Source organism: Mastomys coucha, unplaced genomic scaffold, assembly GCF_008632895.1.
Source record: "Mastomys coucha isolate ucsf_1 unplaced genomic scaffold, UCSF_Mcou_1 pScaffold11, whole genome shotgun sequence".
Classification (NCBI taxonomy): domain Eukaryota; kingdom Metazoa; phylum Chordata; class Mammalia; order Rodentia; family Muridae; genus Mastomys; species Mastomys coucha.
The window spans coordinates 32,434,869-32,450,359 of NW_022196893.1; the positions used below are offsets into that span (position 1 = coordinate 32,434,869).

Genomic DNA, 15,491 nt, shown 5'->3' on the forward strand with positions numbered 1-15,491 from the left:
TGCCTGGTGCTGCCTGGTGCTGCCTGCCCTGGTGAGCCTGCCTGGTGTGCCTGCCTGGTGTGCCTGCCTGGTGTGCCTGCCTGGTGCTGCCTGCTGGTCCTCTCCTAGATGCCCAGTCTAAAAGCTTAGCAAGAGCTCAGCAGCCAGGATTAGGAGTCAAGCGGGTTTGCATTAGTGCTTGGCCTGTGCCCGAAGCCCTCCAGTGAGACAGTACACTGCCAGAGATGAGCGAAGGAAAGTGATCCCTCCTCTACCTGTTCAAGGCAGGATTTGGTAGCCAGGCATGGTGGCACCAAGGCAGGACTGTCTCAAGGTTAGAGGCCAGCCTGAGCTACATAGTGACATCACCTTTCAAACAACAAGAGCATTTAAGTTTGGTCAATATTTTCACAGCTGTTGTGCCCTAAAACATGGTGGCAGTAAGGGTGTGGCAGCAGGGTGCTTACATCCCTTAATCAGGAAGCAGAGGGGAGGTAGTGAGAGCTGCCGCCTCCTCCTTATTCCCTCTGGACCCCACCAGTGGGACCATGCTTATTAATCTTCTGGATGTTCTTCAATCCAGTCAACTATCACACAGGAACTTTCAGAGAGAGCATGCTGTTCCCTTCCTGTTCAGGCTTTCCACCTTGTGCTAGAAATGAAAAGTGAGCAGTTTCCCGTTTCCCAAGCTCCATGCACACCTGCGTTTGGAAGCCACGCTACCGTATAAAGTCATGGGACTGCCAGTCGGTGGGGACACACACCTTTAATCCCAGCATTCCGGAGGCAGAGACAGGTGGACCTCTGAAGTTCAAGACCAGCCTGGTCTACAGAGTGAGTTCCAGGACAGCCAGGGATACACAGAGAAACCCTGTCTCAAAAAACAACAATAAAAGCACCAAGGAGCCTGCCTGGGTGGGTCACCAGCTCACAAACACCCGCAGCTCCAGCTGCAGGGGATCCAGTGCCACATTCTCCCCTGCGGGTACCTCATGTGCACATACCTTACACATTACTAAATGTAAATAAATCTTTTGGGATGGGGTAGGTTCGAGACAGGGTTTCTTTGTGTAGCCCTGGCTGTCCTGGAACTCACTCTGTAGACCAGGCTGGCCCTGAACTTAGAGATCCACTTGCCTCTGCATCCCAAGTGCTGGGATTAAATGCATGTGCCACCACTGCCCAGCCATAAATCTTTAAAACATGTTATATATAAATATTACAAATGCTTGCATATACACACACACGTATATGCCAGTCATCCCAGCACTCAAGAGGCTGAGGGAGGACAGCTGTGAGTTCCAGGCCAGCGTGGGCCACACAGTTGAGTTGCAGGCCAGCCTGACTATGGAGGGAGACCCTGCCTCAAACTGACAGACGATGTTTAGAGGCTGGGAGGGAGGCAAGGATGACCACCCCACCTTCTCACTTGAAAACCGTGAGAAGGAAGGAGCTGGGTGAGGTTGTCAGGAGGCGCATGGTGAGTCCAGTGTGAGTGCAGAGCCACAGTTCCCCTAGTCTCTGGAGTAAAGCGGCCACTAGGGCTGGGACAGCATCGGGACAGGGAGAAAGCCCCCAGGCGTGGTGATGTCAGCTCAGGTCAGCAGAACAGTACTTGAGGACACTGGGGCCAGCTATCCTGAAGTGGACTCTGTGGGCACTCCAGGCAGATGCTGGCTGGTACTGTAGCTGAGAAGGCAGCAAGGAGCGGGGTAACCAGGAGCGGGGCCATGGCTGTGGGTCTGAAGGCTTCTGCGAATGTGTTTTTGTCTCTCCTCTACAGAACAAAATCCAAGGGATTGTCTTTGACTTCGTCACGCAACAAGCCTTCGACATTGTGATCATGATGCTCATCTGCCTTAACATGGTGACAATGATGGTGGAGACAGATACTCAGAGCAAGCAGATGGAGAACATTCTTTACTGGATTAATCTGGTCTTCGTCATCTTCTTCACCTGCGAGTGTGTGCTCAAAATGTTTGCCTTGAGACACTACTATTTCACCATCGGCTGGAACATCTTTGACTTTGTGGTGGTCATCCTCTCCATTGTGGGTGAGTGGGTGGGGCCACAGGAAGCGGGATGAGTGGGCGGGACCAGAGGACCCCAGCTGTGAGGACCAGATTTCTGAGAGCAGTGACTAGCTCAGGGTGGGCTGGTACCTCTCTTATCCCTCCTCTGCGTGCACCTCAACCTCCCACACAGGCCGCGTGGCTATTCTATTCCTACTGAGTGCTCCCAGCACTCTTGGGTGCAAATCCTGCAGTTCAGGAGCAAGAGATAAAATCTGATTTGCTTTCAAGGGATTTAAAGTCTACCAGGAAAAGTTAAAGAAACTTGTTTTTTCAATGTGGCAATAGCCTGGGAGATGGCTCAGCTGGTAAAAATGTTTTGCTGAGTGTCTTAGTCAGGGTTACTACCGCTGTGATGAAATACCATGACCAGAAGCAACTTGGGGAGGAGAGGGGTTTTTCATTCATGGTTCATCAAAGGCAGTGAGGACAGGAACTCAAGCAGGGCAGGGACCTGGAGACAGGAGCTGATGCAGAGGCCATGGAGGGGTGCTGTTCCCTGGCTTGCTCATTATGGCTTGCTCAGCCTACTTCCCTATAGATCTCAGGATCGCCAGCCTGGGATGGCCCCTCTCACAAAGGGTTGGGCCCACCTCCATTCACTAATGGCTTGTCTACAGCCTGCTCCTATGGAGACACACTCTCAGTTGAGGCTCCCTCTTTTCCAGCTTAGGTCAAGTTGGCATAAGCTAGCCAGTACACTGTACAAGCATGAGGACCTGAGTTTGATCCCCAAAGAACCCACGTTCTGGGCATGGTGCACACACTTATAATCCCTTCACTGGGGAGGCAGACACAGTGAAGAGCCCTTGGGCTCACTGGCTAACCAATGTAGCCTAATTGATGGGTTCCAGGCCAGTGAGAGACCCTATCTCAAAAAACAAGATGGATAATGCCCAAGAAATGACATCCAAGGTTGACCTCTGACCTTGACATGTAAGTACATACACACATGCACACACACATGTGATGAGAACGAGAGTGGGTGGAGATTGTTAAGGTGAACAGTAGTACCTGGGGCAGTGGTCACAGGTGCTGGCTACTGGCACAGCACTGGAAAGTTCTCCCCAAGTCGTCTCAGTGGGGCCTCACAATGGCACCAGAACGGAGTTATCTTATTATCTTCACTGCATGGGTTGTTTACCTGGGAGGTAAAAGAAGCAGAACTCAGATTAGCCCCACACAGAGCTCAGGTTAGCTCCAAAGTTCCTACTTTCTTCAACCTAAAAACATGGCAGGTTGGAGTTCTGGCAGGTGAGGAGAGAAGTGTGAGCCTCTTGGCTGTCCTTGGGGCACGCCATCACCTCTTGGAACAGCATCTTAAGTGCTGTGTACATGCCTTGGTTCCAGGTAGGTATGACTGGCTTCTGATACCACAAAAGAGTGCTAAAAACAAACAAACAAACAAACCCAGGCAGCTAGTCCAGAGCATAGCTGCCTGTGTCTGAGGTTGGCGATTTTAAACACAAGGCAGATGACCCCCCCTTTGCCAATATCACCCTGTAAGGACAAAGCATGTTGGCATGTGGCACACTGAGTCTTAGGGCATTTTCCCAAGAATCCCTAAGCTAGAGTATCTGAGGTGAGTCTGTGCAAGGACTTGGCTTTTCTGAGTCACTGCCTACATTCCCTTCTGAAGTCGCCTCATGCGGCTGTGTTCCCACTCCGTCCATTTCTTCTTTCATTTTCTCTCTCTCTCTTTCTCTCTTTCTTTTTTCTCTCTCTCTTTCTTTCTTCCTTCCTTTCTTTCTATTTCTTCTTTCTTTCTTTTTTTTTTTTAACTTACGTCAGGGCACAGTGCTGCACACCCTTTAATCCCCTTCACTGGGGTTAAAGAAGCAGGTGGATCTCTGTAAATTCAAGGCCAGCCTGGTCTACATAGCAAGTTCCAGAACAGCCAGGGCTACATAATAAGACCCTGTCTCAAACAAACAAAAAAGACTTATTTATGTGTGACTGTCTTGCCTGCATATGTATATGCAAGGAGTGGTCCTTGCCTGGCTTTTTTTTCGTGTGTTTTGCCTAGAGGTAGGAGTGTGTGTGTGTGTGTGTGTGTGTGTGTGTGTGTATACCACGTGTTTGACAGGTATCCACAGAGGTGTTGAATTCTCCAGAACTGGAATTGCAGACAGTTGTGAGCCACCATGTGGTTGCTAGGAATTGAACCCAGATTCTCTAGAAGAGCAGTTAAGAGCAGTTAGTGCTCTTAACCACTGAGCCACCTCGCTAACCCCAATTTTTTATTTTATTATTTTGTGTGTGGGTATTTTGTGTGCATGTGTAGCTGCACACCATGTGCATGCAGTGCCCTGGAGGCCAGCAGTTATTGGAGCCCCTGTAACTGGAGTCATGGGTGGCTGTGCACTACCATGGGTATGCTAGGATTGGAACCTGGGTCTTCTGCATGAACGGCAAGGGCTCTTAACCACTGCACTATCTCTCCAACCCTTCTCTTCTGGCTTCAAACCTTCATGGGAGAGATTCTTGAGCTCTGAAGCTCTTCAGCTCAATACACTTCCCTGTTAAAAGCTTCATTCATGTGAGTGGGTGTTCATCTTGTCTCCTTGGGCCTTAGAAGGCAGAAAGTAACGCTGATGTAGAGAGAGAAAAGCTCTAGCTCTCGCTTCTGGCCTTTCCATCCTCTCTTCCTCCCATGGCCTTCCCCTGCCACTCACTCCTTAGTTTTAAGACAAGTGATCTGTGTAAGCTGAGTCATAGGAGTGGAAAGAGAAAGGGGAGCCAGATGTCCCCTCCACCAGACGTCCACTTCTCCTCTACTTTTGCCTCCAAACCCAGCTGGCACACTCCCTGCTTTGAAACTGCCTTCTGATTCACACTTTTCAGCTCAAAATCTTGGGGCACCAAGCAGAAGTCAACCCTGGGCACCACAAGGCAGGCAGCCCACTTTAGTCTCCAAGGCGAGCTCTTTCGTGAGGATGGGGGACCAGAAACAAAGAGTGAGTTCTCAGAGCACCCAAACAAAGAGTGAGTTCTCAGAGCACCCGCAGAATAACTAGGATGTGAGGTCAAAGGGTGGTGTGTCACAGGGGGAGTATCTCACTCCCTGTTTGTAGATTTAGAGACCTGGTGGTATTGCAGAGAACGTTTGAAAGCTGACTATGCACACAGTGAAAAAGTGGACCCTTGAATAGGAAAACCAAGAGCTGCTTTGTTTTAGCCATAGGAAGAGATAATGTAAAAGCCATTTTCATCCAAGGAACCAGTCTTGCAGACAAAACCAATTAACATCTTAAATACAGGGATACAGAAAGATAGCCCTGTACCACTTCCTAAACGTAGAGGACACCTTGTTGTTAATGAGTTCACACATAGTAAAACTAGAAAAACACTAGAACCACTGAGGCCTGGGGATGCCTCTAGGGTCATGTGCTGGCCGTGGACAAGCCTGCTAACGGTCATGTGCTGGCCGCGGACAAGCCTGCTAACGGTCATGTGCTGGCCGCGGACAAGCCTGCTAGCTGAGCACAGAGTCTCTGCACCACTGTGTTTTTCTGTGTTTGGAATGTGTCATTGTTTCATTATAGGGTTGAGCACATTCTCCACGCCCGCTGAACTGCACCTCACAGTGCCCGGTAAGAGGAGGGAAGGGTGTGTCTGACCTCAGTGATCACACCCTCTGTTCCTCTCTCAGGGATGTTCCTGGCTGATATCATTGAGAAGTACTTCGTCTCACCAACCCTATTCCGTGTCATCCGATTGGCCCGCATCGGGCGCATCTTGCGACTGATCAAGGGCGCCAAAGGGATCCGTACCCTGCTCTTTGCCTTAATGATGTCTCTGCCCGCCCTGTTCAACATCGGCCTCCTGCTCTTCCTGGTCATGTTCATCTTCTCCATCTTTGGGATGTCCAACTTCGCATACGTGAAGCACGAGGCCGGCATTGATGACATGTTCAACTTCGAGACGTTTGGCAACAGCATGATCTGCCTGTTCCAAATCACAACCTCTGCTGGGTGGGACGGCCTACTGCTGCCCATCCTGAACCGCCCCCCCGACTGCAGCTTAGACAAGGAGCACCCAGGAAGTGGCTTCAAGGGGGACTGTGGGAACCCCTCAGTGGGCATCTTCTTCTTCGTCAGCTACATCATCATCTCCTTCCTCATCGTGGTGAACATGTACATCGCCATCATCCTGGAGAACTTCAGTGTGGCCACGGAGGAGAGTGCCGATCCTCTGAGCGAGGACGACTTCGAGACTTTCTATGAGATCTGGGAGAAGTTCGACCCCGACGCCACCCAGTTCATTGAGTACTGTAAGCTGGCCGACTTTGCCGACGCCCTGGAGCATCCGCTCCGAGTACCCAAGCCCAATACCATCGAGCTCATTGCCATGGACCTGCCCATGGTGAGCGGAGATCGCATCCACTGCTTGGACATCCTTTTTGCCTTCACCAAGCGAGTCCTGGGAGACAGTGGGGAATTGGACATCCTGCGGCAGCAGATGGAAGAGCGGTTCGTGGCATCCAATCCTTCCAAAGTGTCTTACGAGCCTATCACAACCACTCTGAGGCGCAAGCAGGAGGAGGTGTCTGCAGTGGTCCTGCAGCGTGCCTACAGGGGACACTTGGCTAGGCGCGGCTTCATCTGCAGAAAGATCACTTCCAACAAGCTGGAGAATGGAGGCACGCACCGGGAGAAGAAGGAGAGCACCCCGTCCACGGCCTCCCTCCCCTCTTACGACAGCGTAACAAAGCCTGACAAGGAGAAGCAGCAGCGTGTGGGGGAAGGCAGAAGGGAGAGAGCCAAGAGGCAAAAAGAGGTCAGGGAGTCCAAGTGCTAGAGGAGGGACAAGGGAAGCTTACGCTGGCTGATCACAGGCAAGGGAAAGCTTGTTTACAAACTTCCAAATCTCACGGATACAGAGCAGCTGCGGAGATGCTGTACCGGAAGACCTATACCAAACATAGTCTGCTTACATGTGACATGGTTGCCTCCTGAGCAGTGACCTGCTGGGGACAAAGGACCCTGCTCCCTGGACTCACAGATTTTCTATCGCTTGGGCAGACGTTACTGCATGCTCCACACTTGGTCAATGCAACTTAGGAGTAAACTAACAGGATACAAACAGAGGCGGCTGCCAGGACCAGCAGATCGCCACTGCAGCCAAATGGATTCTATTTTTTCATTTTGTTGATTCTCAGAAGCAGAAAGCATCACTTTAAAAGTTTGTTTGTTCTTGCAAACAATATTTGCATTCTTACATTAGTTAAGCTAAGCAGCAAAAAGAAACACACACACACACACATACAGACACACAAAGACACACACACACACACACATTCAGCCTATGTCACTAATCGTCTTTCTTTAACATAACTGCATCTTCTCCACACGGGTGGCGCGTGGTTTGGAGACGGTGGGGGAAACAATCAGGGTTTCAGGCTGAGGAGGACTTGCTCAGGCCAGTTCCAAATATTGTGCTCGTTCAATGCGTAGAAACGACTTGCATGATGGCATGCTGTGTTCAGAAGTCATGCATGAGATCCATACACCACAAGACACTAGTGATCCTGTCCCCCGCATTGGCTCGGCCTTCGGACAGGACCCAGCCCTGCACCGTTCACTGTATTTGGAGGAATGGTAGGAGTTCCACACCGGCTGTAGTCCTCTCAGTGTTCAGACACCTCTGGGTAGGGAGACATAATTAACCAATTGACCACCACCAACAAAAAGAACCCAACCAAACAAGCAGATGGATCCGCTGCGTGTACACGTTTGACAGACATCTCTAACATACAGCCATTGTCACACATTTTGCTGCTCTGTTCAATTCATGGGGAGACTCTGGCCCCGAATGGCTTGTACTATTAATGTCACTGTAAAACCAAATCCTAGGGCTAAAAAAAAAATAATAATACTAATAGAAAAAGAGTTCATTTGTATCTTGCAATATCCTGATGATTGCTCAGCCTTCATACTGGAGAACTGACACCTGGGGTAGAGATAAAAATGCTATTTATTGTAGCATGTTACCTCTAGGGGGCCTTTGGGGGACTTACAGAGCCTTGTGGGGGGGTTGGGGTGCTTACTGCATTCAGTGTCATGTCTGTCTGCTTTTCTCCAGGCTCAGGTAGATATTGGAAAGGGGTTCAGACATTCTGAACTGCCCTGTCCTACAGAGGGGTTGTCCCAGCTCCTGGCTGCATGGTTCTTCCAGCTTCTGCCATATCCCTCCAGCCGGCAGGGCTCCCCTTCCCAGCTGCTCAGGGCTGGCCAGGACAGCAGTGTTGTCTGGGATATGGCTGTGGGCTCTTCCATTTGAGATTAGAATAACCGTCTCTAACAGGACCTGATGGCGAGATGGAACTGCCTCTGGATGGAGCCCACTTGCTCTTGTTGCTACGATGGCTTTTGTGGGAAAGGAACTCAGTAGTAATTCTTTAGGGTGTTGCAGCTTCCCCCGGCCTTTCCTTTCAGCCCGCCTTGCTTTCAGCTTAGTGGCCTGGCCACTGTTGTTGGGGGATGGCTTCCAGAGGGGCGTCGTATCTTCCATTCCATCCCCCCGCTTTACAGAAGGCAGTTGCAGTTCTTAGTCCAGGGTGTCTCAAAGCCAAGACGCTGCACTTGGATGCCAGAAAGTCTCTGTGAACCAAATCAACACAAACCTTCCTGAGCATAGCGTAGAGGGAGGCAAGCAGCCCGTCAGTAGACACATCAGATGCACCAGTCTGCCTTGCAGTCTGCCTTGCAGTAGAAGCACTTGGGATGTAACCTCACAATCCACCTGACTAGTTTTGCATAGAACAAACCACAGCCAGTCAGTGAGCAGAGCTTTCTGTCTTCAGGACCGGTAGACACTGTCCAGCTCTCCCAGCCCAGGGAGTGTGTGCATGTCACCGCAGCCAGGGCAAGTCTAGAGCGCCACCTGCAGGCAACATCGCAAACAGCACAAAACAGGAGCTGACCTGTGGTTATTCTTTTTAAGAGAATTATAAATACTGTAATATATAATTTTATTTTATTGGCATGCCTTTTTGTAAATACAAATTACTAACTTATTAAATAGGAAATGGCTTCTGGCTTATGCCATTGTCATGGTTATTTTTATTTTTTATACTTTCCTTTCTTCTTAGAACTTAGAAGCTGTCAGCCAATGTATACCCCTAACCAGACAGACAGACAAAAAATTTTTTATTGCTAATGGTCTTTTCCAAAACAACAAAAAATATATATATTTTTGTTCCAATGTGCAATAAATTCTAACCACTTCTATGCAAGATTTGGCTAAACTCAATCATTGTTCTTAGATCTTGAGATGGGCAACAGCTATCTGATCCTGCTAGGAACACTAAGCGCCATGCTAATAACGTTAAGCTATTAGATCTGACCGTCCTCCCCCAGCTCCTGACCCAGCCCAGCAGGCTGTGCCTCACTCAGTTTCTCACACCCTCCAACAGCCTCGCAGGCAAGAAGCCACCTCCAACTCCGCTTGCTCTAACTCACTCCGATTAGACCTCTCCCAGCAATGCCCCTCACCCTCCATCCCTCCACCCGGCCACTCCCTGCCCGCCTCACTCTCTCTCCATCCTGCTCCATGCTCCTTTCTTGTGAACCACACCATCACCAGCACTTCACACCCGCAGTTAACAGGCATTGAACCTTAAAGAATCAGCTATGGCAGTTTTTGGTTGGTTTGGTTTTGTTTTGCGTCCTCATTGCGTGAGCAAGTGGCAGCGCTTTGCCAAATATTCATGAAGCTTGTCAAAGAGCAGCAGCAGCCAGTACTACTGCACATATATATATAGATATATAAATATAATATAAATATTTATTTTTTGTAGCCGGGTCCTTGGTGCAGTATTTATATTCCACGATCCTCCTTTAAAAATAATAATAAAAAAAGGACAAAAAAGCAAAAAGTCATGTGATGCTGTTCATTTAAAAGTGCAGAGCCAAAGTCCACCCCAGCAGTAGTTGCCATGACGACTGGTTGTGTGAAAACACCCCCGTCTTCCTTAACTTCCCTGTGGCTTAGGGTGAGAGGCTGGGAGTCACAGGTCAGAAGGTGGGGGCAGGAGAACCTTCCTAAGTCCAAGTGGTCTGCTCTCACAGGCTGGAAATGAGCCACTTGGACATCTGAAGCTGCGGGCAGAAAGATAATCTCCCCATCAGGGCCCCTGGAGCTACTACATAGAGTGAGTGCCCAAAGGGCTTCTCTCATTTTATCACCACAACCTACGTAAACTGTAAAAGACCAATAGTGTGTTAGTGAGCGCACAGAGCCCAAGGCTGCTCTAAACGACACGTGATCTTTAGAAAAGTAAATCACTATGAGCCAAGAGGAAAATAAAAACGGCCCCATTTACCATACAGGGGAAGCCTGTCTTGCTGTGTGTCTGCATTTGACTTTCCAGTTCTTGAGTTCTGGAAGGTGTCTGGGAGCTGGGGACCCTGGAGCTTTGGGGAAGGAGAAGGCGAACTAGAGCCTCCCAATTCTACGTAGGTACTGAAGGGAAAAGCCAGGTCCTGACCCCCCAGGTCCCTGCTTGCTGATTGCATGTGTCATTGCCCCTTAGGCTGGGCCCCTCCCTCACTGGTCCCACCCAGCAGAGCCCCCAGAGATGACTTCAACCAACCCAGCTGGTCTGGCCTTACTTCTGCCTTGTTCATGGACATGATTTAAGAAAGGAAAAAAACCTCTCCCCACGCCCCAAGGCTAGTGCAAGCACGCTGCCCGGCAGCTTCCCTCCACCAGCTGGGCCCTTCCTTCCATCCACCCCCACTGGCAGACTGGGGCTATCCCTTTCACATTTGTGCAGGGGAGGGGGCACCCCTCGGGGACATCCCTCTCCGGGCCATGTCTCCTGGTCTAGGAACACTCAGGCGGATCTTGAAGTGCTCACTCTAGTCTACTCTAGTAGCTGAACTGGAGAGTCGGCTGGTAGGTCAGTCCTTGTCCTTGTCCCTCAGCCCCAGCCTCCAGGCCTTCTGTGGAGGTGACATTGCCATGGGTCAGGACTTGGTGGCCTGAGTCCTGGGCATCTTCTGAAACGATGCCTCTTTCTTTTCTCAGATGTTGCCCAAAGTTTTGCAAAAAGCTTCGTTCATTTTCAGGTACTCCCCCGCCCCCTAAAGAATTCGCTGCCGTCAGTCAGCCAGGGGGGTCAGGAGACGAGGAAGTCTGGGTTCAGAGGTCAGGACTTGCACTCCAGCCTGTGCTTCTTGCCTCTTCTCGAGACTGCCAAGATTTCCTCCATTAAAACACTCCTGAGGCACCCCTGCCCCTGACCCCACTGCTGTTTGCTGTACATAGAGGCTAAGTGGGGTGAAGTGGGCAGGTGTGTACATGTATGTGTGTGTGTGTGTGAAGAATGTACATAGGTAAAGGGGAGCGTGGTCCAGTGGTTCCAGAAGAGGGATAGAACTGTGTTCCATCCCTAGCTTGACCACTGACTCGCTGTGTGGCCTTGGGCAAGTCACTTAACCTCTCTGTGCCTCAGTTTCCCCATCTGTAAAATGGGGGTAATAATACTGACCTACCTCACAGGGGTGTTGTGAGGCTTTAACTAGATGTTTTGTAAAGCGTTCTGAGATACAGAGACTAAGGCGCCAGGGAAGGGCAAAGTATTCTTTGGACTTAGGAAGAGGAGTTAGCACCATAAACGCTGCTATTCTGAGAGCCATTTTAAACTGCACTGCTCCACCCCCCCGCTTCTCATCACCAGGACAGCAGGTCGAGAAATGTCTTTCCTTGCACTTGCTTCTGGGGTTTGTGATTCTTCTGATTTTTCCCCTTGCTGTATCCCCTTCCTTACCCCTCCACTCGTTCCCTGTTCTGTTTATGCGGAAATGGCAGAAATGCTTGAGAAATGAGAATGTGTAAGTGGATTGGAAGTTTATAGTCTGGATTTTCAATTTTACTTTGTACTGTACATCTTTTTACTTTAGAATTTGCAATAAAGGGTTACGTCAATCTTGTTTTCAACTCTCCTCTTGGAATGGCCTGTCATTCTGTCATGGCTCTTGCCCCAGGCCCCTAACTCTAGGATTCCCTGGCAACAGGTTCTCCAGGGCTTGGTTTCCTCGTGGGGCTGACACGTTCCTCGGAGGTGGGTGGGGAAATGGCTAGTAAGCCTCGCCTGAAGGACTGGGTGGCACTATACACACACACACACACACACACACACACACACACACACACACACACACACACGCGCAGTCCCCGAGACACAGTCTTGCAAGTTACCCTTAGAGGCGGACTGCGCCTCTAAGGAGTAGCGAGCAGTTTCCTGGCGCGCAACGGACAGACCAGAAGCGGGGCACGCGGGCGCTGGGCAACGCTGGGACCCCCGGCCGGCTCCCGCGCCCCCACTTCCATCCAAGCAGCCACAGACTGCGCGCTCCGCCGCTTTAGGAAACTTTATAGCGGTGCGCCGCCGTCGAACGGGCAGAGGGGCGAGGGTGGCTGTGGCGCCCAGGACCGAGGCAGGAGCGGCACCGTTTCCCAGCTGCAGGGCGTCCGAGCCGGCTTGGGCAGGGAGGCGGCGGCCCGGCTGCGGGCACGAGGCCACGCCGGGTCGCCGTCGCGGTTGTCGCCGGTGATCCACAGCGTGAGCACGGTGACCAGCGTCCCGGTGCACAGCGCTCCCAGGAAGCCAGAGAGGAGGCCGAGCGCCAGCGGCCCGGCCCAGGCTGAGGGGCTGCGCGTGTACGGGGGCTGCGGCAGGCGCTCCAGGATCAGCTCCAGCGGATCCCAGACGGGCTCCGGGGCGGCGGCACGGCGGGCGCGAGGAGCAGGGGCAGGGACCTTGGCCCGGCCAGGGCCAGGGGCAGGGCCAGGGCCGGAGGCGGGGCCAGGGGCGGGGCCGGGGGCGGGAACGAGGACCGAGGCCGGGGCGGGGACCGGGGCCAGGGCTCGGGCCCGGAGTTGCTGCAGGTAACTCGCGCCAGTCCTCCGCAGCTGCAACGTCGCCTGCTGGTGGAGGTTCTTGGCCAGCTCCCGCGCCACATCGGGGCGGCCACTGCGCCGTAGGGCTCGGGCCACGCGGTGCCACGACAGGTCCAGGGCCCGTTCGGCCAACCAGGTCGCCAGCGCCTCGCGGCAGCCGTCGGAAACCTCTCTAGGCCCGGACGCGCCCTTGGTGCCCTTGGAAAGCTGCGCAGCTGCGGCCTGCCGCCGTAGTCCCACCGAGTCCTGCGCCCTGAGCGCGGATGTGGGTGGCTCGGGCGTCGCCCGCCGATCCTCAGATAGCCGGGCCAGCTCCGCTGCGGCCCGCCGCCGTTGTCCCACCGAGTCCTGCGCCCTGAGCGCGGGTGTGGGTGGCTCGGGTGTCGCCAGCCACTCCTCAGATAACCGGGCCAGCTCCTTTTCCGGGTCGGGCTCGGGCGCCTCGAGAAGTGATCGAAAGTGGTCGCACTCCTCGGGGGTCAGCAGTTCCGCCAGGCGGACTGCTGTGTGGGGACCCATGGCATCCAGCGCGCTCGTGGGGTCCAGCACCCCGATGCAGAGGGCCAGGATCAGCGCCCACGCCATGGCTCGGCCTGAGGGAGGGGCTCCGAATGCCGAGGTTCTGTTGCAAGGCCATGGATTGTGGCGCAGAGGTGAGGAACTTTCGTAGAAAGCTGAACGCTCTGGGCAGAGAGAACTCAGCTACCGGGGGTGGGGGTGGGGCACAGATTAGACCGCTCAGGGTCCAGAGGAAAGAGGTTCCCAGCAGCCCTCCTTCCCCTCCCATCCCCCGCCCCCACTCCCATCCCTGCCACCTCATGGAGGACGGGAACTGGTGGCCCAACCTACAGCAATGGCTGTGGAACTGGGTAGGAGTCTGGGCCTTATAATACTCTAACCCCACTGATACCACAGCCTCTTCTAATTCATTTACCACCCTTCACCCTCTAAAAGAAGCCCTGGACTCTGGGCTCACTATCAGCTTCCATATCCAGTCAAGGTCTCTGCATGCCTGGTTGTTAGCATGCTCTCATGGCTGCTAGTCTAAGCCCTCATCTCAGGTCTGAGCAAATTCCCAGTTCCCCCATCCACACACCGGGCCCGCGCTTACCTCACATCATGTCCCAAGGTGGCTTGACTGTGAATTGGCTCACAGTCCAGCAGTTTGGCCTTCATGGTGGACCCTGCTGTCTCGTCCCTTCTGGGAGCCACACACATGCACAGTCAACACACACATATCCCCGGCCCCCTGACACACCCAACACACACCACTGTTAGACCTTTTTACTGTCCACATTGCCCCAACAGTCAGCAGTACCTAAGTGTCTTTAGGAAAGGCCTATTGACTCCGTATGTGAATTTTTTGTGAACCAGTCCCCTGTCCACAGCCACCTGCACACCTGCAAGCTGAGGCTTCATTGTGGTGTACTAGCCCTTAAGGGTAGCTTACAGTCTCGCCTGACTCCTCTAACCTCAGATCCACACTCCTGCCTCCATTTTATGCTTGTCCTAGTCAGGGTTTTTATCCCTGCACAAGCATCATGACCAAGAAGCAAGTTGGGGAGGAAAGGGTTTATTCAGCTTACACTTCCACATGCTGCTCATCACCAAAGGAAGTCAGGACTGGAACTCAAGTAGGTCAGGAAGCAGGAGCTGATGCAGAGGCCATGAAGGGATGTTACTTACTGGCTTGCTTCCCCTGCTCAGCTTGCTTTTTTTTTTTTTTAAAGATTTATTTATTTATTATATGAAGGTATGCTGTAGTTGTCTTCAGACACACCAGAGGGCATCAGATCTCATTACAGATGGTTGTGAGCTACCATATGGTTGCTGGGATTTGAACTCAGGACCTCTGGAAGAGCAGTCAGTGCTCTTGACCACTGAGCCATCTCTCCAGCCCCTCAGCTTGCTTTCTTATAGAACACAGGACTACTAGCCCAGGATGACACCACCCACAATGGGCCCTCCGCCCTTGATCACCAATTGAGAAAATGCCTTACAGCTGGATCTCATGGAGGCATTTCCTCAAGGGAGGCTCCTTTCTCTGTGATAACTCCAGCCTGTGTCAAGTTGATACACAAAACCAGCCAGTACAATGCTCTTGTGGCAAATATGACTGGTGCCAAGAATACCCTCTCCAGCCTCCTCATTTTGCTGGCCTCTAGACCTCCTACCTGGGAAGGTTCCTGACCCGCCATTTGTGACTACTCCCTCTGCCCCCCCCACCCCACTCTGTGTGATGTGGAGCCCTTGTATGTGCAGTGGTACAGGCATGAGGCAGACGTGCTCCATCCCTCCCCTCCCTACTAAGAGTCAAAGTCTCTCAGTTGAATCCAGAGCTCACTGATAGGATTAGTCCAACTAGCCATCTTACTCTGAGGACCACCTATTTCTGCCTTCTTAAGAGCTGGAATTACAGGTGAGCTACCACACCAACCCAGCTTTACATAGGTGCTGGAAATCTAAACTCTGGTCTTCACACTTGCATGGTACTGTACCTGTTGAACCATTTCCCCAGCTCCTTTGGGCATC

The 15,491-nt window shown here is 52.2% G+C and overlaps 2 protein-coding genes across 8 annotated transcripts in view; one reads left to right on the plus strand and one right to left on the minus strand.

Moving 5' to 3' along the window:
• Positions 1-12,001, plus strand: part of Scn8a (sodium voltage-gated channel alpha subunit 8) — a 182,910-nt gene extending 170,909 nt beyond the window's left edge. For all 7 annotated transcript variants that reach the window (XM_031356119.1, XM_031356110.1, XM_031356124.1 and 4 more), the window contains 2 exons: positions 1,763-2,033; positions 5,704-12,001. In XM_031356119.1, the coding sequence (XP_031211979.1) occupies positions 1,763-2,033; positions 5,704-6,851 (1,419 nt within the window). In that variant the 3' untranslated portion in view covers positions 6,852-12,001. The remainder of the gene's footprint in view (positions 1-1,762; positions 2,034-5,703) is intronic.
• A 430-nt stretch (positions 12,002-12,431) lies between these two features.
• LOC116080971 (uncharacterized protein C12orf81-like) lies at positions 12,432-13,544 on the minus strand. Its single transcript, XM_031357690.1, has one exon. The coding sequence runs from the start codon at positions 13,542-13,544 to the stop codon at positions 12,432-12,434; it is 1,113 nt and encodes a 370-aa protein (XP_031213550.1).
• Positions 13,545-15,491: the final 1,947 nt, after the last annotated feature.